The sequence below is a fragment of the Capra hircus genome, chromosome 6, assembly GCF_001704415.2.
Source record: "Capra hircus breed San Clemente chromosome 6, ASM170441v1, whole genome shotgun sequence".
In the NCBI taxonomy this organism is placed as follows: Eukaryota; Metazoa; Chordata; class Mammalia; order Artiodactyla; family Bovidae; genus Capra; species Capra hircus.
In genome coordinates, this window is record NC_030813.1 from 100,000,224 (window position 1) to 100,026,920 (window position 26,697).

At 39.1% G+C, this 26,697-nt stretch overlaps 1 protein-coding gene across 4 annotated transcripts in view; it reads right to left on the reverse strand.

Annotated features, from left to right (window-relative positions):
- Positions 1-26,697, reverse strand: part of WDFY3 (WD repeat and FYVE domain containing 3) — a 279,597-nt gene that overhangs the window by 62,162 nt on the left and 190,738 nt on the right. For 3 of the 4 annotated variants that reach the window (XM_018049687.1, XM_018049684.1, XM_018049686.1), the window contains 11 exons: positions 23,902-24,137; positions 22,621-22,755; positions 19,822-20,001; positions 17,953-18,186; positions 9,474-9,573; positions 7,419-7,579; positions 6,148-6,377; positions 4,982-5,091; positions 3,216-3,398; positions 1,984-2,141; positions 835-912 (listed from right to left, as the gene is read on the reverse strand). In XM_018049687.1, coding sequence (XP_017905176.1) covers positions 835-912; positions 1,984-2,141; positions 3,216-3,398; positions 4,982-5,091; positions 6,148-6,377; positions 7,419-7,579; positions 9,474-9,573; positions 17,953-18,186; positions 19,822-20,001; positions 22,621-22,755; positions 23,902-24,137 — 1,805 coding nt within the window. The remainder of the gene's footprint in view (positions 1-834; positions 913-1,983; positions 2,142-3,215; positions 3,399-4,981; positions 5,092-6,147; positions 6,378-7,418; positions 7,580-9,473; positions 9,574-17,952; positions 18,187-19,821; positions 20,002-22,620; positions 22,756-23,901; positions 24,138-26,697) is intronic. The other variant, XM_018049685.1, reaches the window with a different exon arrangement.

A 26,697-nucleotide genomic window follows, 5' to 3' on the forward strand; every position in this document is an offset into this window, starting at 1 on the left:
TATGACTTGTGGAATAACTTCTTGCTATTGTCAAATGCCTAAGTGTGTAACATTTCAACAGCAGATGCTTAGGACTAACTTATCTAATGATTCATGAAATATAAGCATATACTTTTAAAGTCTAGGAATAAAGATCTCTTTATGTAACTAACGCTAATGGTTATTGAAGAAGTCTTCTTGATGTTATGATACCATAATAGTACTCATGTGTTCCTGACAGGAGGAAATCACCTGGAATAACTAAGTATCTAGTATCATGCCCACAAAATATTAGCAGCTTATCATTCAGAAATCCTCAATGCATACAATTTAGCTGCCATGGAAATAAAATACTTAGAATAAGCTGTCTAGTGATTATGAATTTATCAAGAATATTTCACTGAAGTTTTTAATGACAAAAATTACCAAGCACTTTTAATAAAAAAAAAACTTTTTATGTTTTAATTTTTTAGAATTTTAAGAGACTTCTCAGAGACTTTCATGCACATGTTGATGATCCCTGTATTAAGTCTGAAAGAGGGATCTTCTGACAGTTTAATTTTTATTAGGAACAAACACATGAAATATGATGGTCATGAATGTTATTAGGGTTCAGCTGTGCTGATCTCCAGCCTGTCACTTTTTAATGCAGTTTGCCCAAAGGAAGTTCCACTCTTTCTGTCTTAAAACCAATGGCCAAAGTAGCTGCTGCCAGGAATAACTAAAAGCATCACCTCTGATGATGAATGCAGCTCAGCAACTTACTCTTAAAAGGAGTAGGAACATAACAAGGGGAACAGTCTTTTCTCACGTGAAAAATGCAAAACAAACCATTATTATGGTTTTGACTCTTACCTCCTGATATTCCTTATATTGTGTGTCTACCAAGTCACGAACAACAGCGATGTGTGTAAACATCCACTGAGAAATCTCCTAATAATGGGTGGAAAAAGAGTCTTATTTCATGGATTTTCTGAAAAAGAAAATGTTAACTAGCCTTGAGATAAGGCAGTTAGTTAAAATTCTATTAAAGCCATCACAACAACATCCCAGATATCCCACAAAAAAACTGTGAAGGATGAATTATCTGATGAATCTGATGGAGGCTTATGTGATGGACTCAGACCCCAACACCCCAACCCCTAGTGCCCCTTCAAGGAAGGGCTCACTGCCACAGCTTCTGGGTGTGCTGTCCGTACTTCAGGGATCATCTCAGCTGCAGAGAGCTGCGGTGTACCCCACAATCACTGCCTGACTTGGGGGCAAGCGGGCTGAGCCATTTCAGCTCAGTACAAGTTAACTCTGCCAGGTCATTTTGGTACCAAGGCTCCTCTTGGGTCTACCTGGTCTGTCACCAGACCTGCACTGTACCCTGACATTTCCTCATAACCAGTCCTGCTTTGTTTTTCTTCCTACTACAAATATCAAGGGCACCCCTAATAAGCAGCCTGCACACTAAACTCTCTCTCAGAAGGTGCTTGCTAGGGAGCCCGACCTGACACATGGAATGACTCATACACATGGTTTCTCCCAGATGCTTTTCACGGCTGCCACTGAGATTCTGAGATGGCAAAGAGAGTATGATGAGGAAGAAATTAATGCTGGGGGTGGAGGAGTTAAAAAAAAAATCAAAAATTGGTGTGTCTAATAAAATTATTTAAAAAGTCATTTTGTTATTGATTTTAAATTTATATAACTATTTATAACAGAACTATTGAATGCTTGAAAAAATTGGGGAAAAACTATAGTCTGATCATATATCAATATCTGAATCTCATCTCATATTCATTCATGACATGGATCAAATACACAACATTCATAGTGCAACTGTATCATAATAAAATGGGAGAAGACCCTATAACCAGAGTTATCTGTCCAAAAGCAAAAATACTGAGAGTCGATTCAAATCATATGCTTGAATGTGCTAAGTGTATTATATAAAACACTGTAACTAAACCTTGAAATACAAAGTTCTAATATCATTAATAAAACTAAACGATGTACCTGGGTGGAAAGGCTGTGTTTATGAAGCCCACTTTCCTTTCGATTCCTTCTTGATCCCGTTAACTTGGAAAGACCAAAGCCACTGCTGACACGGGACAATTTGGATTGTGTGGTGGGCACTAAAGCTTCTCCTCGACTTATGCACTTCTTTTCATGGGCTACAGAATTAAAATTAAGAGTATTTTACAGTTTCTCCACGTATTTACTTGCCTTACTTTTAATAGTTTCTCATCATAGTTACAAAGCACATTTCTGTAGTTATCAAAAGCATCTGTAAATGCTGTCTTAGATACAACATCTACTTATCTTGCGTAAGGATAGCTGCTTAGTAATTATTGTACTGGCTGGACTCACATTTGGGTGAAACCTCATAGCTCTGCAATGCTATGCAAATTTATTTTACCTGTCATCAATTTCTATGTTAATAACAATTCACAATGCCTTACCTAAAGTCTTATGGCGTTGTGTATACTTTGGAGTTTAAAAAGTTTGGGATTTTAAAAGGTGATACGGTATGTATACTATATGTTATACAATACCATCTGAGGATCTAGAGTAATAAACCATAATGAATAAAATAATAATTAATATTTCTGCAACAAAATGTATGAATATTCATGCCTAGCAGGATAAACAAAGATAGGTTAGGTATTGCCACCAAGTGAGTTCTGGCATCAAATCAATAATAACATTTTGGATTTTTAGGGTTTTGGCACTTTAGAATTACAGATAAGGGGTATGGAGTTGTAGCCAAGATGGTGACCATACTGAAGTTGTGAGCAATATATTATCTACCAAGCTCATAGATACCTTGATGTATAACACATCTCAGATTAAAAAAAAAATCTAAGAAGAAAAGCTTAATTTCAGCACAATCATTGTGAAAGTGCTCAGTAGTGTCCAACTCTGCAACCCCATGGACCGTACAGTCCATGGAATTTTCCAGGCCAGAATACTGGAGTGGGTAGCCTTTCCCTTCTCCAGGGGATCTTCCCAACTCAGGGATCAAATCCAGTTCTCCCGCATTGCAGGTGGATTCTTTACCAGCTGAGCCACAAGGGAAGCCCGATACAATATAATCATTCTAGAATGGGCTATCCTGTATTGATTTTCATTTCTACTGCCATCATAATATTCTTTGGGGAAAGTTTTAATTTCATATCTAAAAGGCACCCATATGGGATAGTCATGTGTAAGTCTCTTGGCCACATGGGATCTGTAAACATTCTTACCCAGATGATTCTGCCAGCACTTCAAACTAGCTTCTTCGATGAGCGGCCTTGCTATAGCTATGTCCACATGGCCTCTTTCATTCACAGGTAGAGTGACTTTGAAAAGCTCCTCCAAGACTTGTTTCTTACTATGAATTAATTCCGTCCAAACTCTGTTGACAGCTTTTATGAGAAGCTGACGCCCTAGGAAATGAAAAACAGCAACTGATCAAAAATAATACAAAGGTAGTTAGTATTTTTTAAATTGTTTTACATCTAAGAATTTCAACTTAGATGTACAGCAATTAATCATCCAAAAAAAAAAAAAAAAAAGCTTCACATTATAGCCAGCTCAGTTAAAAACAGAAGAATGAATGAAAATGATTATTCAGATAACCAAAAACATGGTTGGCTACTTGGAAAATTTAAAGTAACTTTCTATTCAAGAAAAAAGAGTGCGTTTTAATTTATAAAACTGGAAATTACATATACATTTTATTATCTAGCTTACTGAAAGGGAAGAATATTCTCCTCACTTAAAAGTAAATTTTAGATCTAAATTGGGTTGGCTAAAACTTTCCTTTGGGTTTTTCCATACGATCCTATGGAAAACCTGAACAAACCTTTTGGACAATTCAATATTTAAGTACACTCACTAATAAGGTAGCTGTTCTTGAATAGTTTGCAAAAGGAAAGAAATAATAAACATTTTTAGAGTTTTTACTACTAAATTCCATCTTACTTTGGACTACTGCTCTAGACCAGTCAATATTTGGCAAGCAGCAGGATCACTTGGGAGTTTGTTAAAACAGATCGCTGGTCTCCACCTTCCAGAGCATCTGAGTACTGTGTACTCAGCAGATCTGACTCAGACCAGAGAATCTGCTTTTCCAACAAGTTCCCAAATGATGCCAATGTTTCTAGTTTGAGCCCTTTACTTTGGGAACCAGTTTTCTAGAGTTAGTTCCTTGGGAGGAAACAATCACTGGGATTCAAGAAATTTTAGTGAAATAACAGAACAAATTAATGCTTAAATGAATGACAGAATAAGAACTGGACAAAAGATAAAATCATATGTAGAACTACCACACTACATTGCTGGAGAGACAAACACTCCTGTAATTATCTAATCTTTTCAACTGAACATTGTTGGAAATTAGAAATCAATCCACTCGAAGACTTCAGTGCATGGAACTTAACAAAATCAGTGGGAGAACTAGATTAAAAAAGAGAGGAAGAAAGAATAAAAATGGTAGTGCTGACAATTTGTCTCAAGCAATATTTGCCTCTACTGTGATTGGCCTAATACTACCAATAGCGGGCTCTCTTAATGATAAACACCAACTTAGTGTTTGTGCTACTACTTGTGCAAATGTACCACCAAGTTTTCCAGTGTTACTCTGAAATGTGGAGGGCAAGCATTATCAGTGGTTAGTGGTCTACCCATCCTAGCATAAGGAGATATACAGCCAGCATGTCAGTGTATGTTGGTGGGTGTATTGGTATATGCTCAGGTGTGCCCTATGGGGAGACAGACTGTCAATGTTGGCAGTTTCTGAAAGTTAGTTTTTTTGGCTATATCCTAACACATTATCGACCGGGGGATTTTTGCAGAAACTAATGCCTGTGGCCAGTGATTTGTTATGTAAGTGAATACTGAAACATCTCTGGTCAGTAATGTTTGGGTAACAAAAGATGTATTAATACATTTCTGGTTAATAAGCTGTTAAAAATCAGAAATGAGTGGAGATAAAGGTGTGTGGGGGGGGGGGAATTGAGATAATTACCTTCACTAATATCTTGGCTGTAACCACCATCTGGTTCAATGTCCGAGGGGATCATAATATGCCATGTAGTCATGCGGGCTTCTGCTTCCAGTCCAAATCCATCCACATTGCTAGAAAATTCCAGGCAGTTTAAGTTCTATGAAGGAAATTATTGTAGCTGCAAACTGTAATGACTATTACTCTGCAGACACAAGTGAATGCTGGCTCTGTCACAAAGTTCCATTAATGGCAGACAGACATTGGGCAGATTCACAAGACAGAACTTCTAATTTATCATGGAAATGTCATTTTTAAGGAGTGATATCACAAATCCACTTGACTAAATGTAATTAAATTAAATTACAGCATTAAGATGAGCATACTATTTCAGAGGCTTTTTGATGACTATTAACATTTTTTACCTAAAAATTACAAAAAGTTCATTTATGAGCATTTTCCTCCTATGTCTGTGCTCTCTCTCCCATCTCTATGTCACCACTCTGTGCTCCAGCAGCAGCGGGAATACGTGCAGTCTCCTAAGCACCGTTTTCTTTTTTGCCCTCTGGGAAATCACACAGGTGAACGCTTTGTTCTGATATCACTTTTCCTCGTTTTCTTGGGACGGTTAACTTCCTCCTCTCTCCCAGGCAGAGGCCACCTGTCACATGCTTTCTCGCTGAGCACTGCGCTTCTAGCAGAGCACTAAGCACATCTGACTGGCTGTGCTTACTCACTGGTCCTCCCTCATAGACTGTAAGCTCCAAGACCTGCCACAGGACCTGACTTACTCATATTTCTTCCCAGTCCCTAACTCAATGCCTGGCCCCCAGAAGACACCAAAGAGATATCCGTCAAAACATTCAATGGAAAAATACTAATTTTACCCACATTGCATTTATTTACTGCATTCCTATCCTTTTACTCCTCTTCACCTCTGACAGCGGGAATCTAACTTACTTTAAAAGTAAACAATCTTTTTAAAAGTATATATGACACGTGATGAACTAAAAGAAAAAATATATGAAATTAAAGCAAAAAAAACACATTATCTCATTGCAAAAATTCAGTACTTGTCTTTTACCTTCTCATGAAATTTTAAGTAAAACTGAGATTACAGAAAAAAGAAATGCTATCATCAAAAAGTATTAATAAAATAAAGACCAGTTTAAACTGAACCTAAAAGTTACCTCCCAACATGCAGGTTAATGAGGCAGTGAGCCAGACAGCTGATGAATTCTTGGTCGTGGTTTCCAGGGCCCAGGATCAAGTTCCTGTTGACAGTCAGGACCCTGAGAGAGTCAAGCAGGGCTACTTGCTGTGGGACGGTTTTGTGCGCCCGGGAGAACTGGTACAGGATGGTCCTGTTGAGGCAGTGATAGACCGCATCCAGTGACAACCCCTGGGATCTCCTCTTTGACTAGATAAATGAGAGATACTTTACTTAGCAAAATGGAAAAAAGCAAAAACAAACCCCCAAACCCTGCTTATCATTCACACATGAACATTTATTAGGTTTACTGTGTACCAGATGCCATGCTAAGTACTGGGGTGCCGAGTTATTAACAAAAAATACAAAGCACTTGCATTATTAGGTTCTGAGCCCAAGAGACACATAAATGTGATGTCAGGAGATGAGTGCTATGTGTAAATAAACCTCCTGGTGAGGAGAGCTGCCAGCCCTCCTGGGAGTGAAGCAGCCTCCCTGAGAACATGAGGAGGTGCCAGCCAGATAGCGTGTCTTTCCCACAAGTTCTGTCGGGGTGATCCGCATCTACTCAAAATTACACACACAAATTACCTAAAACATTAGTAAAAACTCTGTCTGACGTTATACTTTCATCTTACTTGAGAACTTTTCTCTGACTTACATACAAGTTTATTCTTAAATTCTTGGGTGACGTGAAAGAACCTCTGCCCCACGTGCTAACAACACACGGCAAGGGTCTTTCCTACTTGCTACATGGTTTGTTGAATGAGATTTGTCGCTTGTGCCAAACCAGGCAAAGGCACCCCAGACAGGCAGTAAAATGACATTTTCAAAGAAACAGGGCTCCTATGGACTTTGTGAAGATTCAACTGCAAGAAGAGAATACTCCTTTAACAGCAAATCTTCATGCTCTGTAAACCTTTCATCATACTATGAAAATCTATCAAATCCTGTTAACATAAGGTCTTTAAACCAAAGGGAAGTTATCCAGCTATGAGTGCAGGAAAGAGTGATGTCAGTGGGGAAGACAGGGGGAAGCCAGCTGGAGAGAAAGAGGATGCCAGGCCAGGAGGTAACGGGGAAATGGTTATGATGCAAAGGTTTTATTCACTTTTAATAAGCTGAGCTTCACAGTAAATGTCAACATTCATTATCTTATTAGTTACAATTATTTCCAACAATTTTGACACCCGAGAAAAAGTTTCGCAATAGGAAAACATGTACTCGACAGCTAATATGACAATGGATTACCTGTGCAATTAGTTGAATTATAAAATCTATAAGAAGCTTAGATTCTTTGTTGAACATGCCTTGCCAAAGCTTGTCCACCACACGTTGTGTGAAATAAAACACATTGTTCACCAATACCTGGTAGCTTCCTCCACTGGTGATAGGAAGAGATGCATCTTCTCCTAAATTCCAACAGAAAAAAAAAAAAATGTCTAAGAAAATGGATATCGACCAGACCCTTAAACAAGTCAGGCGAAGGAAAAATGAGTACACCTACTATAATCAGAAATAAGACTCGTAACTCTTATGGACCACTTGAAGCAAAATGATGTTCATGGCCAGAAGTCATGATAAATGTTGAAAGAGATACTTTCTGCAGGATAAAAATGTTATGGATGCAGACTGTGAACGTTCTATCTTATGACAGTCTGTGATAAGAAAACAGTTCTTCAACTTAAACTCAGTGACAGATGGTCCCCCTTTGAGAGAAAAATTGTCAGTTTATTAGCTGTAAATTGATACTGTGTAACTAATAAAGGATAATGGAAACCATTAAACTGTCTCTTTTTGAATATATCTTTAAGCACAACGAAGTAATTTTGGCAGAAGAGAGGTCCAGAGGAATTAGGAATAATCAGTGGTGGTGGTGCCAAGGGGTACCTTTTGCCCCTCCATGATCCTTATCAGCACTGTTTCACTTCCATAGTTGCCCCAGGGTCTTGAGTGTGCCTGCTGTGTACATACTGCCTCAAGGCTAATCCTTCTGGCTCCGCCTCCAATGGAGAATGACCTCTTTAAGCCCCTCCTTTCTAGAAATTTGGAGTTTTTACTGATTGCAATTATTATTCCTGCCTAACTCTAAATTACTACATGATGCAAAACTTTTCATTGTGTGTCTTTATGTAGTAAAACTGATACTATACAAAGATTCCCAAATGATAAAAACAAATACAAAAGTTTGACTTGACACTATGCTTTGAGAGTTGCATGTTATGACAAAATTAAAGATTTTCTTGGCAAATTTACTTTATAAAATAATGATAATGTAATAGCATGGAGGTTCTATGATTCATATAATCACCAGAAATTCAAGTAGCAAATATGCTAAATCATTACTTTTCCTTCTCCTTTCAATTTTATCAGTTTTATGTTAGTTCCACTGTGTTTTATAGTTTTAACTAGATAGAGACAGAAACACATTTTAATGTGCTTTGAATTTATGTCCTAAAAGCCATTCCAAAGAATAACATAGATACCCATGACCCAATAATTCCACCCGAGATATATACTCAACAGATATATATTAAATATTATACGGACACGTGACCCCTATAAGAACACTGACAGCAGTTTTATTTCTAATTGTCTCCAGCTAGAAACTACTGAATGTCCATCAACAACAAATTGGATAAATTTATATATTCATATAAAAGGACATTACACAGAAATGAATGGACTCCTGACACATGCAACTATGTGGATAAATCTCATGAACAAAGAATTGAGTGTAAAAAGCTGGACTAAAGAGAATACATGTTGTGTGATCCTGTGTGGATAAGGTTCAAGGACAGGTGAAATGAATCTGCTATTTTAGAAGTTGAGGCAGTGACTCAGAGACTAGTAATTGGGTCAAGGAAGAGGGGAGTTTCTGCGGGTGCTGGTAGCACTTTTCTATCAATTGCTCTTACAGAGGCATGTTGTCTGGGTGGTCATTCACAGAGTGCTACATTTATAATTTGCTTGTTTGTAACTATACTACAATAAGTTAATTTTTTAAAGTATTAGCTAATTTATAAAAATAGAGCCTGTTCGCATAATATGGTTTTAAAAACACTTTTTTCTCTTTCCTTGTCCCCTTCCTGCCACCTCTGAATGTACGAAAGTGCACAAGCAGCTTAAGTAGTCCCCGTTGCTGATCATTAAGGCCAGGTTCAAAGGAAAATACCAATACGATGCGAAAATGCACAGGAAAGAAGGAAAAAGATGAAGTTAAAACAGTGGTATACTTGGAGTTTAAATAAAGAAGGGAAGTGATTACCAGTATTTTTTAACAAAGTGAAGATAACATAATATTACCCAGTAAAACATCAGCTGCAAGCAAATGATCCATCACACTATCCAAAATGTAAGTCTGAAATTCTTTTTGCTGAGTTCTTGTCGATCTCTCAGGGGAAGCCTAAGTAATAAATTTTAGAATTAGAAACAGAACCAATTCAATGAAGGTAAGGCTCAACCACAGTTTAACATTACCATAGTCATATTTAAAAAAAGCCCCTACTGGTAAGTAATAAAATATGTCATGAGGGATGGTATGTATGTGTATACTCTATTTTTCTGATCATAGATTAAAAAAAAAAAAATTGAACAGGCATATTGTCTTCTGAATCCATTCCTCCAAAAACAGTATTCTCAACATTTTGAGTATTTAATAAAATTTTCATATTTGTTATTATAATCTCACTTTCAAAAGAAATCAGGCAGTTTTTAATGATATACAGGTAAAACAAATCATAAGGCCATGTAAACAAACAAAAAAGCTAAGGAATCTAGTAACTAAGAAGGTAAAGTCAATGGGGACAGGAGTATGTGTATCAAAAATTAATTAAGCACACAATTTTGTTTGGAGCTTCCTAGGGTCAAGAAGGAGGAGAAAAAAAGGTTTACAAAGCTTTTCATTATCTATAAAATATTAAAAAAAAAAAAACACACTAGTGAGCCAGCAAGGATGTTTTCCTAGATGGTTCTGAAAAGAATGTTCTCTGTGGTTATTTTTTATAAAGCGGACAATGAACAACTCAATAGGTAATACCTTTGATAATGGTTTTATATAGTACAAAGATGGTTTTTAAAATTATTGTGAATAAAAGCTTAGGGCATAAAGTTAAACTAGAGTTCTCCGATGGTATTTCTCTAGGTAATTAGGGTGATACAATCCAGGTGCATAACTCTGAGGTCTCTAACCTGAGAGGTGAGGATGAAAGGTAGGAGAGATCCTTTTGTTATTCTCTCAAATGTCAGTCCTGTTAGCTGGCTTTGGACAGGAGGTAGATATTGAACCATTCACTAAACTGACATGAAGTTGTTTCTTAAAAAGAGATCTGGATTTATAGTTATAAGCAGAGGCGTGATGCTTTGCCAGTGAAATTAAACAACCTATTTCTTCTCGAACAGACTGGTCCGGGACTATGTTTATAACCATGACATGAAAATGGGCTACAGAACACTGTTTTGCTTTATGTATTAAAATAATACATAATACTTTATGTATTAAAATTAAAATATGCTCTATTGGGGAAAAAAACCCGTTTCTTTCTATTCTGATTTTCAAAGCGATCCTAATAAAGGTTTTTTAAAAAAGTAGTTAAAATCGGAATTCTATATTCAGATCAAAGATATATTCTAAGGATTCAAAAACCAACCAAAGTTTTAACAAATGTTTCTCTGTTTTTGTGGTAAAACACATTTATCCAGTTTTAAAATAATAAAATATGGGCCAAGTAACAGTTAAAAGAATATTAGTGCTTAGGAGTTTGGTTTGGCAAGAGAGCAATCTGGGAAAAAGCGAAGGTCATGTCATGTTGTTTTTAATCTTAATCCATTTTCCTGTGCAGCTGAACAGACAGCAGGAGAGCTGGGGCCAAGGCCAGCCCATTCTTCAGGCTGAGAGGCCTCGAAGACCCGACCCTTGCCAAGGGAAGGGAAAGTAAAGACACTGAAGTGATAAGCCGAAGATTGATGAGTCTATGAGGACTATCTTTTAATTAGATTAGAGGCCATTCACAGCAGGATTTTAATACCCCTGAAGTCAGCAATACTTATTCAGGATTATAATCAACTCAATGTGGCTAATGAGAAAGTAAGAGTGAGTAGGGTTTATATAGCCTTAATTAACAAGAGAAAGTTTTGGAGTCTGTAAAACAGGGAACATAGTACAAAGAGAAGTAGCTAGATCTGTCAACAATATTTATTTTTACTTCATTAAACAGTATTCTATAAGGATTTAAGGCTGGCTCAGGAGAATCTCAGGGACGGAGGAGCCTGGTAGGCTGCGGTCCATGGGGTCGCTAAGAGTCAGACATGACTGAGCAACTTCACTTTCACGTACTGGAGAAGGAAATGGCAACCCATTCCAGTGTTCTTGCCTGAAGAATCCCAGGGACGGGGGAGCTTGGTGGGCTGCTGTCTATGGGGTCGCACAGAGTCGGACACGGCTGCAGCGACTTAACAGCAGCAGCAGTTACCACTAGGACTTCCCAGGTGGCGCTAGTGGAAAAGAATCCGCCTGCCAATGCAGGAGACATAAGAGGCACGGGTTCCATCCCCAGGTCTGAAGGGAGGATCCAACCCTGGAGGAAGAAACGCTAACCCACTCCAGGATTCTTGCCTGGAAAATTCCAAGGACAGAGGAGCTTAGCGGGCTACAGTCCATGGGCCACAAAGAGTTGAACACAGGTGAGCAACTGAGAACAATCACCAAAAGGTATTTAATTGTCTGCTCACTGAAGCTGTGTCATGAGTGATCATGACCCAGAATTAACTCTGTTCTTGGCTCTAACCTCCAAGCTCGAATGTTCTTGCTGAGGCTCACAGCGGGCTAACTTTGAAAGGACTTAAGACTTTGTGAGTGCATGCATAGTTCTCTCCATTTTTTAAAAAAACAATTCACTGAACACAATTATGTGCCAGACACTGCTGAGTTTTATGTACCTTATCTCATTCTGCAAAATACCCTTTTGAAGTAGATACTATCATCTCCACTTTTGAGATGAGGTAACTGAGGCTTAGAGTGGTTAAGTCAGTTGGTCAAGTCAAAACTAGGTTTCAAAGCTCAGTTTCTTTGATGCCAAAGTTCACTGCTTTACTTGCCCTACTCTTCCAGCCCTACTGAAAATTTCCAAATTGAAGTTAACAGATGTACAACAAGAGCAACTCTGCTATGATCTCTCTGTCGTGGTTTTCCAGATAAGCCTGGTTGGCTCACCAGACAACCAGGATGAGTTCAGCCCAGAACGAAGGGAGGATAAGCACTGTGGTATGCTCTGGCCTCTGGCTGTCAGATCTATCTTCCCAGAGGAAATGCAAAGCCAGCCAATAACATCTGTCTTCAAAGAATCAAAGTGCCCTTTTTGAGGCCTGGGGATGCCAGGCAGAATCTTCCGGGACACAGGCCAGACAGCCGATGTGCGTCTGCAGCCCACAGCCGAGAGCACTGTGGCCTGGGGAGGAAGGCCTTGAGTGCACTCCTCAAGGCCTTGTCTCTGCAGGCCTGTCTCTGCAATGGGACGAGCCATCAGAGAAGAGGGTCTTGAGCTTTGTCATCCTGATCGCAGTGCTCCTCTTCACTGGCTTCCCTTCTCCCAGGTATTTTATAACAGTGCCTGCCCACTTTTCTACTTCGCTGGGGGATAGGGGTGGGGGGTGGGGCTTGTTTATTGCTCTGCAGTCACATGGCTTTCACTCTGATGTGAATGGGGAGGTCTTGAAGAAGATGGCAGGAGCAGGAAGCAGTGAACCCCTCCGCTTCACCCTTTCTTTCTTCTAGGTCTGTGTGGGTACCTTATGACTGTTCTCAGGTACTTTCCTCCCATGACCACATGCAACAAATCCATGTGGCCCTCCATGAGACCTGGTTGTTTGGACAATAAAGAATCTGTCTGTAATGCCCAAGGCTCGAGTTTGATCCCTGGATCAGGAAGATCCCCTGGAGGAGGGCATGGCAACGCACTCCAGTATTCTTGCCTGGAGAATTCCAAGGATAGAGGAGCCTGGCGGGCTACCATCCATGGGGTTGCAAAAGAGTTGGACGCGACTGAGCGACTCACATTTCCACTTTCTCCATGAGATGCCTGGTGGTGACGACAGGGACACTGGGGAAGACGAGCCAGGGAAAAGCAGCTAGAGGCCCAGGTACAAGACAGGCCACTTGGTTTCTGAGTAAGTCTTATGTGCCAGGTGCTGTGTTATGAATCTTAAATGGATCATCTTAATTAATTCTCACGATGGTCCTCAGAGACAGATTCTATTTTTATATTCTTTTTGTGTGTTCCAACAAAACTTTATTTATAAAGGCAGGCTAAATTTGACCCACGGGATACAGCTTGCAGATTAGGAAGTGCTTCCTAAATGTGCACAAATCACCTGGGAATCTCATATACCATTTTAAAGGTGGGGAACTAGAAGGGATGAAGAGAACTGAGCTGAGTCAAGGTTACACAGCTAAAAGCAGCATGTTTAATTTCTCAAAATAGTTTTGCTGGGTGATTTACCTATTATTTATTTAACTCTCACAGAAATCACCTAGGGGAGATAGCATATAATATCATTGTTCAGAGAATGAATTTGGCTCGGTGAGATTAAAATGTTTATATAATAAACATCAGGGCCAGAATTCAAACCAGGCTTTGCTACAACAGCACAATGCCTCCCTTGTATTTGACCTGACTCACACTGTGGCCAGTCTAGATGAATGCAGATCTTTCATTTTTCTAGACTGCTAGTAAAGATAATTTCACACATTCTTTTGTAGATGTAGTGAAATAAGCAGATACTCTTGTGATAAAATCCCAAATAATCTGAAGACTGAAAACAGTCTGGCATGAGCATATCAGACTGAAAATCAGTTGGTTCAAACCCCTTCTTCCATGAAGGTAAATGGCAAGTGTATAGTATAATTCTCTTCTTGAGCTTCTTCAGAGATAGACTTCACAATCATAACATTAAAAATCATATGACTGTAACTTATTTTTTCACACTATAGGAAAACAGGGAGTGCAATATCCTTTTCACTATTCTTTTTATGTATGTTCTGTGTGTGTTAGATTTGAAGCATAAATTTTAAGAAGTATAATTTATTTCTCTGTAAAGGTCTTATGCTTTTTTTAAAAGAAAATATTTATTTATTTGGTGGCACCAGGTCTTAGTTGTGGCATACAGGATCTAGTTCTATGTGTGACCAAGTCAAACCTGGGTCCCTGCATTAGGAATACAGAATTTTCGCCACTAGACCACCAGGGAAGTCCCTAAAAGCATGTATTTTTAAAAGCAAATTTATATATCTTTTATTAGATAGTATTATGTCTTGTTTGGGAAAGGCCAGGGATGCAGTTATACTTAAATGATTCAAAATTACTTAAAGAACATGTCAAGACACCGAGCTAATTTTGTGAGAGATAAAAGGACACATGAAAGTTGGTCCCTAACTTGAAGGAGCTAATGATCTATTTGGGAAATTGAATCTTGACACTCTCTGGTTCTTCCTAAAACATCATCCTACAACCCCTGACACCCTAATGCAATCAGATACAATTACACTATAGGGCAAATTAGTAACCACAATAATGAGAAATGTTACCTCGAAGTTAATACATGCCATATCAAGCTTTCCTCACTGAAAAATACAGAAAAACTAAAATAAGAGACAATTATATAATTTATCAACTGATAGTTAGGTATTAGGATTCCTACAAGACTGATATACAGAGTACATCATGAGAAAGGCTGGGCTAGATGAAGCACAAGCTAGAATCAAGATTGCTGGGAGAAATATCAATAACCTCGGATATGCAGATGACACCACCCTTATGGCAAAAAGTGAAGAAGAACTCAAGAGCCTCTTGATGAAAGTGAAAGAGGAGAGTGAAAAAGTTGGCTTAAAGCTCAACATTCAGAAAAGTAAGATCATGGCATCCGGTCCCATCACTACATGGCAAATAGATGGGGAAACAGTGGAAACTGGATGATTTTATTTTGGGGGGCTCCAAAATCACTGCAGATGGTGATTGCAGCCATGAAATTAAAAGATGCTTACTTCTTGGAAGGAAAGTTATGACCAACCTAGACAGCATATTAAAAAGCAGAGACATTACTTGGCTGACTGAAGAATTGATGCTTTTGAACTGTAGTGTTGGAGAAGACTCTTGAGAGTCCCTTGGACTGCAAGGAGATCCAACCAGGCCATCCTAAAGGAAATCAGTCGTGAATATTCATTGGAAGGACTGACGCTGAAGCTGAAACTCCAATACTTTGGCCACCTGATGCAAAGAGCTGACTCATTTGAAAAGACCCTGATGCTGGGAAAAATTGAGGGCAGGAGGAGAAGGGGACAACAGAGGATGAGATGGTTGGACGGCATCACCGACTCAATGGACATGAGTTTGGGTAAGCTCTGGGAGTTGGTGATGGACAGGGAGGCCTGGCATGCTGCAGTTCATGGGTTTACAAAAAGTTGGATGTGACTGAGCGACTGAACTGAACTGACAAGACTGACAGTGTTATTACTGGATATATGCACTTACCCCATTTCTTCTACGTATGTGTATCTTATTTTTTGGCTCAGTTATGCTTTCTTATACCTCTTTTGAACTTTATTCTGTTATTTCATGATAAACATTTTATTTTGCATAAAATGCTTCACATTCTCACCCCAGGCACTAAAATACTAGCCATCTTTTTTCTTATTTTTAGTTTCCAAAGAGGACAAGTTCTACCAGGCATGCTTGTCCACATGAATTATTGATGAAATCAATTATTTTCCTGCCAATATTAAACACTGTGGTCCTGGTTAAAATGCTTAGCATGACTGTTATCTAAATTATACTAGTGATTTCTTTTAATAGATCAAGCTGAGATATTTCTACATGAATAAGATAAAACATCTGCTGGAGTTTTAAGGTTTCAAATAAAAAATTAACTGTTTTCTCTTCACCACTAGAGGGAGAAGAGAAAGTGCAGGGTCAGTTGTCAAACAACTGTCAAGCAGCATGCAGGAAGTTTTTCAGAGAGAAAAGCAGTTAGTCTTTTGCACTGAAATCTTTCACGAAACACTGTTTTCAGAGCCCTTGCATGTACTGCTTGACCCTGTTTAATATGCGCTGGCCAAAAGAATGAATGAATAAGCAACTAATTATATCTTAGATTCCCTTCCCTTAGATTCCCTGATTTTTAAATTTCTCTTTGAGATTTTCCTGTATGAACATTTGGTTTTCAGGGATGGTCAACTTCTAGAGCCAGCAGTGTGGCCACTTAGGGTTTGTTTTCTGAAACATCAGCTAATTCTTATCAAGAGAAAGAGCAAGTGCAAGGACTTAACGTTTGTGTCCCCTCCCCTCAAATTCGTAAGTTATGCCCTAACACTCAATGTGTGGATATTACAAGGTAGGGCTTTCTGGAGGTAATTAGGTTTAGATGAGCCACGAGGCATGCATGCTTAGTTGTTAAGTCATGTCTGACTCTTTTGTGATCCCATGGACTGTAGCCCTTCAGGCTCCTCTGTCCATGGGGATTCTCCAGGCAAAAATACTGGAGTGGGTTGCCACTTCCTTCTCCATGGGATCTTCCAGACTCAGGGAGTGAACCCACGTCTCCTGTGTCTCTTGCATTGCCAGGCAGATTCCTTACCACTGAGCCACCAGGAAAGCCCTGAGAAACCACCCGGGAAGCTCTGGGAAGGCCATGAGGGTGGATCCCCCATGAGGGGACTCAAACCCTTATAAGAAGATGAAGAACCACCTGAGCTCCTTCTCTGCCCTGTGAGAGCAGAACAGCCGTCGATAAGGCAGGAAGAGGGCCCCCACTATGACCTGACCAAGCTGGTGGCAGCCTTATGTCAGACTTCTCTGTCACCAGAACTGTGAGAAATAACTGCCTGCCATTGAAGCCACCCACTTTCGGGTAGTTTGTTATAGCAGCCTGAGTTTAGATACCAAGCACCCTACACGTTTGCTGCCTTGAGGAAAAATTTAAGAAGCACATATTGAGCACCATGTTTTAAGCCCCACAGGACACTGAAAGCAGTAATACCAGAAGTGATACATAAGACAGACTGAAGTAGGGAGTTAACAAGTTGAGGAGACAATGCTGCTGTATGAGACTAGGGGGGGAGGCAGCTGGTACACTAGGGTCCCTGAGCCAAACTCAGCCTATGCTAGTTCTTGTATATAAAGTTTTATTGGAACACAGCTATGCTCACTCATTTATGTATTGCCTGGGGCTGCTTTTCTAACTGCAATGGTAGGTTAAGTAGTTGTCACACACTGTACAGCCCATAAATTTAAAAATATTTGCAATTTGGTCCCTTACAGGAAAAGTTTGTCAATTCCTGGTCTAGGGAAAGGGCAATAAAGGACTGAATTAAGGACATGCAGGGACTTAGCTGGCAGTGCAGTGGTTAAGACTTCACCTTCCATCGGAGAGGGTGCGGGTTCAATCCCTGGTCAGGGAGCTAAGACCCCACATGTCTTCCAATCAAAAACCCAAAACATAAAACAGAAGCAAAACTGTTATAAATTCAGTAAGACTTTAAAAATTGTCCACATTAAAAAAAATCTTTAAGAAAAAAAGGACATGCCAAGAGGAACAGAAAGAAAAGAAACAAATTGATAGCATATACATTAGCACACTTGGGATTAAAAAATTCCCATAGCCCATGATAAGTTCTGCCTTTACAACCCAGAGGAATTAGAAATCTGAAAGGTATTTGGCATAAAATTTGCTTGGCTATTAATGCTCTCACTATAAAAACAATTTAAGAGGTGTAAGTGCATCTCTTTGTCTTTACCTCCAACAAAAGATCAATGAGTGGAGTCTGCTTGCTGGCAGGCGTAAGACAGAGGTTGTCTATTATTAAGACCCGCATGAAGTCGAAAACAAATTTCTTAGCTGGGTGATTGGTCAGGTATGTCTTGACGCCCACGTTGCAGTACTCTGATTGGCTTCTGTTCATCCCTGTGTCTGCTGCAAAGGCTTTAAATTCTTCAGCTGGAGATCCAACTTCATCATCGAGATCAGTCACCTAATAAAATCAAGAGGAAACGTACCCTAGTCACATTTGATTTCATTTGGTATTTTTACTTCCATGTTTCCTAAAAACCAGACTGTAGCACCAACAGCATTTTGCTTCAACATTAACCTATGAAGCTATTCAACACATTGCATAGTTCACTTGGCTTTACTCAGACACTCCTATCAGGATGCCAATCGGGCACCATAGGGCATGATTACTCAACACACATTCTTTCTAATATCAAGCTACTGACTGGCCGCTAACCATATAACTGCTTTATGCTGAATTTTTATCTCTACTGTGGATAACTGCACTTGAAATAAATTAAATAATAAAACGGGAAGGACTATTTTATGTGCATATTACAAAACATACCTACTGAGAAGCCAAGTGTTACAGAAGTTCAGATAAAGATCTGGCATGCTAATGATTGTACCCAAGGGCTGATCTATTTTTTAGGTTAAAAAAAAAGCAAATAAATGAAATAAAACAACAACAAAACTAGTACCAATTTTGAGTCGACAGAAAAAGAAAGGTCAAGAAGACAGATTATAAGATGCTGACAAGGAAAAAACACTGCGCTATTACTAAAATCCTGTTTTTACCAAAAATGTGGATTTTAAAGTTATAAACAAGCCACAGTATTAAGGTCATGTGCTATATTTGTCTTTCTCCTAAAAATTCCGACAATTTTTAGCATGAGTATTTATTTCATCTTTTTACATGAAGAAAAAAATTAGTATGAGGAAGGTACTTTCTTCCAGGGTCTAGAGTAAGTAGGAGAAAAAGGAGGAAACATCATGAAATTCTGAAGTCCCATGGAGGAATAACTGTCTTTTGGGTTTGTTTTAAAGGACAAAAGAAGTATCTATATGATACATGTATTAGCCGCTCAGTCATGTCCGACTCTGTGATCTCAATGACTGTAGTCCACTGTAGTCTGCCAGGCTCTTCTGTCCATGGGATTCTCCAGGCAAGAATATGGAGTGGGTTGCCATTTCCTTCTCCAGGGGATCTTCCTGACCTACAGAGAGAACCTAGGTCTTCTGCATTGCAGGCAGATTCTTTACTGTCTGAGCCACCAGGGAAGCCCGTATGATATATGAGTAGTCTAATAACTTTCTACTAAGTTAGTGTAAAATATGAAAAATAACAGTTGAACAAAATGGAAAAAGTTGAACGGAAAGGACAAGCATGCATTTCATTTCTTATAAAGACAACCAAATCCTGTAATTAGTTTGTGAAGACTAAATCCAGGAGATGCCGAATTCCTGAGATAAATGAAGTGGAAATAAATGTGGTCCTATTAGAGCTCTGTAATCTAAGTTCACAACACTTCAGCTATTGCCACATATAATAAGAAATGGATCCACAGCTACATGAAGAGGAAAGTCACTCATGAGAGACTTACAAGAATATGGTAAATAAGAACAGGAAGTAGCGTTCACTGCTGAAATTTTAGGGGAAGGCAGATGAAGGGTGTGTCTGGAGACAGACACTAGATAATGATGCGAGAGGTGGAGGAGAAAGTTACAAAACTATAACTTAGTCAGAGGCTTAAAAGACTGGCCAAAAAAAAAAAATAAATAAATCTGCTAACAATTGGAGCAGTCCAGTTTTGACATTTTCTTCCCCCTTTCCTACCATTTCTGAATAAGGGCGGATGTTGAAGGGGAAGACCGTGGCTGCCAGCGCACACAGGAAATCAGGGTTCATCCACATGGAGGCCAGGTCCGGGACATTGTGATACAAGTATCTGAAGAACTGCATCAGGGTCACAGGATACTCCCGGAGCCAAGATCCTTCTTCTTCTGATTGCCAAGGCTGCCAGGGGACAGAAGAGGAGACGGCACGTTAGAATCACTGACAGTGCTACAAGTTACTCACTACTCTTCTAAAACCTGATGTACCGATGGTCCAGAACTCTCATAAATCATACACTGGGTAAACACACAGGCCAACAAATCGGGAAATAAGCTAAAACAAAGGCAACACCCCTAGAAACCGAGAGGATGTTTCTTCTATTCACTGGGGTACTCACACTGGGCTTCTCTGATAGCTCAGATGGTAAAGAATCTGCCTGCAATGCAGGAGACCAGGGTTCAACCCCTGGGTCAGAAGATCCCCTGGAGAAGGGAATGGCAACCCACTCCAGTATGCATGCCTGGAGAATCCCATGGACAGAAGAGCCTGGTGGGCTACAGCCCATGGGGTCGCAAAGAGTCAGGCACAACTGAGCGACTGACACGGACTGAGGTACTCACAGCTCAGTAACTGGAGTCAACGGTTTTGATTATTCAGCGTTATCAGCATGAATGTGGTGGGTGCCAACCATGGCTGTATTGCCATCAAAGTCGCCCCATCCTCCATCGTGCCAGAGAGTAAGGAGTAAGATAAAATGCGGAAGTTACTTCACCTTTTGAGTCTCACACTGTCATATAAAAAATGAGAACAGTGTTCTTAACCATTATGCAACTGTGATACTGTGATTTATAATAAGAAATGTATATTTAGTCTTTGTCCCATTTCAGGCACAGAGATCCTCAAACTCTTGGCATTTCCTAAGTGATAAGAGTCATACATGTGTCTTTTTGTTCAAGATGGTGGTGGTGCTTTAGCAGCTATTCTCTCATTTCTCAAGACCAGCATTCCACGTGGGGACAAACATGCAGGCTTACATCTTGACTTGGGCTGTGTCCAACTTTTGTGACCCTAAGGACGGTAGCCTGCCAGGCTCCTCTGCCCATGGGATTTCCCAGGCCAGAATACTGGATTGGGGTGCCATTTTGTCCTCCTTTCGTTCATTATAAGGAGCCCTTTTCAACCACACTTGAATTTAGGCTGATGGGCTCTTGCCAGAGGAACCAACCATGCGATTAGAAGGTTGGAAATTAACCTAATCTGCTCCTCCACAGCCTACAGGGAGGAAGAGTTCAATCACCAGTGACCAATGACTTTAATTAATGTCTGTGTAATGAAGCTCCATAAAAAGTCAAGATTCATGGGTTTCAGACAGCTTCCGGACTGGTGGGCACATGGAGGTGCTGGGAGAAGAGCAAGTCGGAGAAGGCGTGGAGCTCCACTTCCCTCCCCACCTTGCCGTATGCCTCTCTTCCAGCTGGCTGTTCTGGAGTTAACCTTTTGTAATAAACTGGTAATCTGGCAAGTAAAATGTTTTCCTGAGACACAGGAACCTGTGATTTATAACTGGTAAGTCTGAAGCACAGGTAACAGCCTGGACTTCTGACTGGCATTTGAAGTGGGGCAGGATTGGTGGAGGTGGGGCAGGGGAGTATCTTATGATACTGAGCCCTTAACCTGTGGAACTGGATGCTCTATCCTGGCAGACAGTGTCAGAACTGAACTGAATGGTGGAACACCCAGGTAGTGGGACAAAATCTTCTTTATACTTGGTGACTCAAAGTGTCAGAAGTAAAGCAGTGGTGTAGTAGAAGACAGAGTGAAAGAGACACACAGGAGTTTTCTTTTCCTTAAAAGCATTACCACAATAACAATGATGATGCTGCTAAAAAAAAGAAGACTCTATATGAACAATGTTTATCTTCTGATACTTGCCCAGAGAGTCTTTTTTTTCAGCTTAGATTTTTATTATTGTTTATGAATAAAAACCAAAACCAGAATCCCAAAGCATTCTAAATTAACACATTTAATAGCAATGTTCTTTTCTTAGATTGCATAAGAACAGTTTTGACTAAAATCAGATTTTTCAGGTACTTGTAATCCAAAGAGTTTAGTTAATAATTCCTCTTACAATGTGATCCTGAATTTTGTAAATAAAAAAAAAAAATTAAATCATTATTCGCAGCATTCCTGTGAGAGATATAAACATAAATTTTGTCATTTACTATTTCAATGCTTCATATCTAAGTTAGAAATGACTAAAAGAAAATGAAAACACAAAGTAAAACTTGCACTGATAACATTTTGAGCCTCTAAATGGAAGTGATTTTAAAAGTTCAAGTAACATATTGTTGCAATTGCATGTAATACGGTATATTTATTATATAAATGTATACATTGAAATATGTGTTTTATAGCACTAACAGCATCAGTTAACACTTAATAAAGCTTGTATTCTATACCAGGTACACTTGTAAGCACTTTGTGTACATATTAACTCATAAATCCTCACAAGAGTCCTAAGAGGTAACTTTTATCCTCATTATCATTTCATACATAAGGAAGCTGAGGCACATGAGGTTAGTATGTCTGGAGGATCAGAGCTGGGATGTTGAATCCAACTCCTGAGTTCAGGATCTTAACAACTGCACAGTCTGTCCTTACACTAAATAAAACAGAGGGGGTGAGGTCCCAGAGACCACGTAGTAAATAAAGACTTAGGTTACCAAAGGATTCCTCTATTATAAAGGAATCCCAGGCAGGAGGAATTACCGACAGGTGTCAGAGTCTCTGGGGACTTACTGAATTCAGCATGCTTCGGAGCATGCCCAGTAACAAAAAAGCAGCTTCTGTGCACACATTATGGATAGACGAGACCACGGTTCCACTGGAGGCAGGAACTCCAAAGATAAAGGTCCAGATGGAATCTAAATCAAACTGCAGAGGTGAAAGTGAATCAGGATTAGGTACTGTCAGTTTTTCTCGGTAGAGACCCTCACAAGTTCTAATGTTCTAAAATTTCTTTGAAATTAGTTTCTTTCAAAGTGAGCAATGAAGAGGAGATAGAGACTTAATGCTCTTCCCTCCTATGTTTTAAAACTCATTTTCACACTTATAAGACAAAGTGAATCTTATGCATCAGTGTCTTAGTTATCTATGTTAAAAACATCCTTTTCTTTTTTTTCCCTAAGGAAAATAATTAGCTAGGTGATGAAATTAAAGAATTAATGGCTTTAAGCAGGATCTCTTCAAAAAGCACAGTGAAATTCCTCCCCATACCCTACTCTCAGCAATGTTCTAATTCACTTTTAGATTACATACAGATTAAGATTTGACCAAATAAAAGTCAGTTTGAGGAGATTTATTCATAGTAGTTTTATATAACATTTTGACTATGGTGTCTGTAACCAAACTCTGCTTTGCTCATGCATCTGTAGCATGATTTAATGGAAGGGTACAGACTGTTTTCTTTTAAAAGATTTTGTCGATTACTATGGCTGATTTGAATAGCATCTTGGGATTATTATGGAAGTGTAATTGAGTTTAAGACTAAAATCCTACATCTCTGCAGTGCTACAAACATAAGCTATATATAGATATCCACATAGTCTTAAGATTAGAAAATCAGGTAAAGACTTACTGTTTTCCTAATGCGGACATTACCTATCATTAAGAATTCAGAAACACTTTTCTAACCAGAATTTGCACTAAAAATCCTTTCATACCTACCCAATTTGTGGAACGCACATTACTTCCTTTGTTTTTAATTCTACAGAAATTAAATTATATTTCTAGATAAAATCACATTACTCAAATTCTTTTGATCATCATTAAAATATCATCCAAAATCTTCCCATGTATATAATCACACAGAATAATCATAAAGAGAAAAAGAACAACAGGAACACAGAACTTCTTTTTGGGAAAATTTTCTACAGTATTTTCAGATTTCTATGACCCCAGTCAAATCCCAAATGTGAGATAGGGATGGGACCAGTTGGTTTTTACTGTAATGAACTCAACACCCTGCAGTGAGTTTTTGGCAAATGTAATTACACTTACACCCGACTAGGTAATTCCTACCTGGCAACCCTGCTTACATCGGCTGCTGACGACAGGCACACTGACCTGCAGGTTCTCAGGCAGCTCACTAACGGGCTGCTGCAGAAACAATGCCATGAGGAGGAAATAGAGAGCAGGGACATTAGTGTGTTTAGGAAGGAATGACTGAAGAACCGGAAAGCCAGGAAAGTGACAAGCGTCCCGGTTAATCTCCCTGACAGTTGATCGTCCGCCAGCACTCCTGCCCACATTGAATCCTAAGAGGAAATACAACAAGAAGGATGAAATTAGTCATTGATTACTATGTTACATTTACACAGAAAGGAGTAAGTCAGTATGTGACATTTCCATCTTGGACATTCATGTTAATATAAGCAATTAATTACTCGACTTTGGAATTAATCTTCCAGTCAGAAGTTTTACTTTCTCTTTGACTTTGGGAAACCTGTGTATTAGGATAGGGCTTCCCTGGTGGGTCAGATAGCAAAGAATCTGCCTGCAATGCACGAGACCCAGATTCCATCCATGGGTTGGGAAGTTCCCCTTGAGAAGGGAATGGCTACCCACTCCAATATTCTTGCCCGGAGAATATGGACAGAGGAGCCTGGTGGGCTCCAGTCCATGGAGTCACAAAGAGTTAGGTCTTAAAACATAGTTGAGGCAGTCAGATACAAGGGGTAAGATAAATTCTACTCATTAAAAGAATGACGTCCAGGGACTTGGTTAAGACTCTGTGCTTCAAATGCAGGGGGAATGGGTTCGATTCCTGGTTGCAGAAGTAAGATCCCACCTGCCGGGGGCAGTGTGGGGCGGGGGGAGGAGGTGGGGCGGGGGCATGGCCAAATAATTTTAAAAAAAAAGGAAAAGAAGAAAACACCAACCAAGAATGCCCTCCAAAGAGCTCTAACATTCCTAAGAAGAAAGCAATATTTAAAAAGTAGCCAGATTGTAAGATACTACTAAAAATGTAACTTAAAAACATGATAGCCATAGTAGAGTTAGTATATTTCATTTGTCCTGAATATTATGAACTAATTAGCCTCAAATGACCTACAAATTTAGAGATAGGACAAAATGAATATATAAAATAATCTTTCCTTGCATAATCTGTAACTCTGCAGGAAAGTCTGCTGGCCAAGGGACAGCAAATCTGGGCCCACTGCGACTGTGGCTATCTGGACATCCAAAGTGTGTTCTAGAAGCACAGCTCTGCCAGGAGATAACTACTTATCTGTGTGGTTTATAGCACCAGCCTTTCCATCAATCCTGCTTCCTCTGTTACATAGGTAATTTGGGGAAATAACTCAATTAGTTCTTTCACCAACCCCACACCTAGTACACTGCTCAGCACAGAAGGAATATTGGCTAGAGGTTCAACGGAAAATTTTTACAAATAGCAACCAAAGATGAAAGACTGACTTTTACTCTGAAGCAATTTTTATTTCAATGAATATCCACATTTTCCCCCAAATTCTTTTTTCTAAGACAAAGTAGCATATACTTGCTACTATTTAAAATAATGAAAGAGAAATTTGTGTCTAGATGGCTTTTTAAAGAGTCCAAATAAATTGCTCAGTGTGATATTAATTAATCCTCTGGAGTATATGTTCTTCTAATTAACAAAAAATTTGTATAGCAATTTACCAAACTCTTCATATATCGTCTCATTTCCTAAACAATGAGCATGTGAGCAAGAAATTGCTATTATCCTTTAATATAATGTGGAAAATATGCAATTTGTTCAGTCATGAAGTTAATGAGGGGTGGCACTAGGACCTGTGGCCCAATGGAGCCTGTGAAGTTACATGGTCTCCCTTGCGTGTGTGTGTTAAGTCGCTTCAGTCCTGTCTGACTCTTTGCGATCCTATGGACTGTAGTCCACCATCCTCTGTCCCTGGGGCTCTTTAGGCAAGAATACTGGAGTTGGAGTGGGTTGCCATGCCCTCCTCCAGGGGATCTTCCTGACCCATAGATCAAACCCAAGTCTCTTCCATCTCCTGCATTGGCAGGTGGGATTTTTACCACTAGTGCCACCTGGGAAGCCCTGATCTCCCTTGGTCCTCTTAATAACATCACTACGTTCCAAAAAACCCAGCTGCATAAGGAATACTAGGTGATATTCATTTGCAGTAAATTCTAAATGAAATCATAAATATAAAAAAAAGTCTGAGCCTTAAGATATCAAAAAACAAAGTGGTATTTTATACATTAAATAGGAAAATAAATTTTGATCAAACTATAGGTCCTAAATGAAAAGCAATGCTAACATTTATTTTCCTTTCCAAATTTTCATACTCTATTTGTACCCTATAATTTATCTTAAGGAGTATCTGTTTTTAACAACTGAGTATTAATTTAGATTTAAGCTATAGCTGATGTAGCTGGAGTTGGTGAAGGACAGGGAAGCCTGGTGAACTGCAGTCCATGGGGTTGCAAAGCGTCGGATGTGGCTGAGTGACTGAACTGAACTGAAGCTACAGCTACGTATGGAAGGTATTTTTATAAAGAAAAAATTGACGAAAACTAATAAATGTGAGTAAAACATTCAAAAACATACTGTTCATCAGCTCAAAGAGAAACAGAATCCACTGAGATGATATATCAATATATAGAGATAAATTTCTGTACACGTACACAAGTATGTATGTATGTATCAGATAGATATTCAGAGAAAATGATATTAAATTGAATTGAGTTTAAATGAAACTTAAATACCTAGATTCCTCTTTTAGAACCAAAGGAACATACGTAATGTACAGGCACGTGTCAAGGAAGGACAAGTAAGTTCTTAGACATGAAGTTTGGTTGGTCAGATCC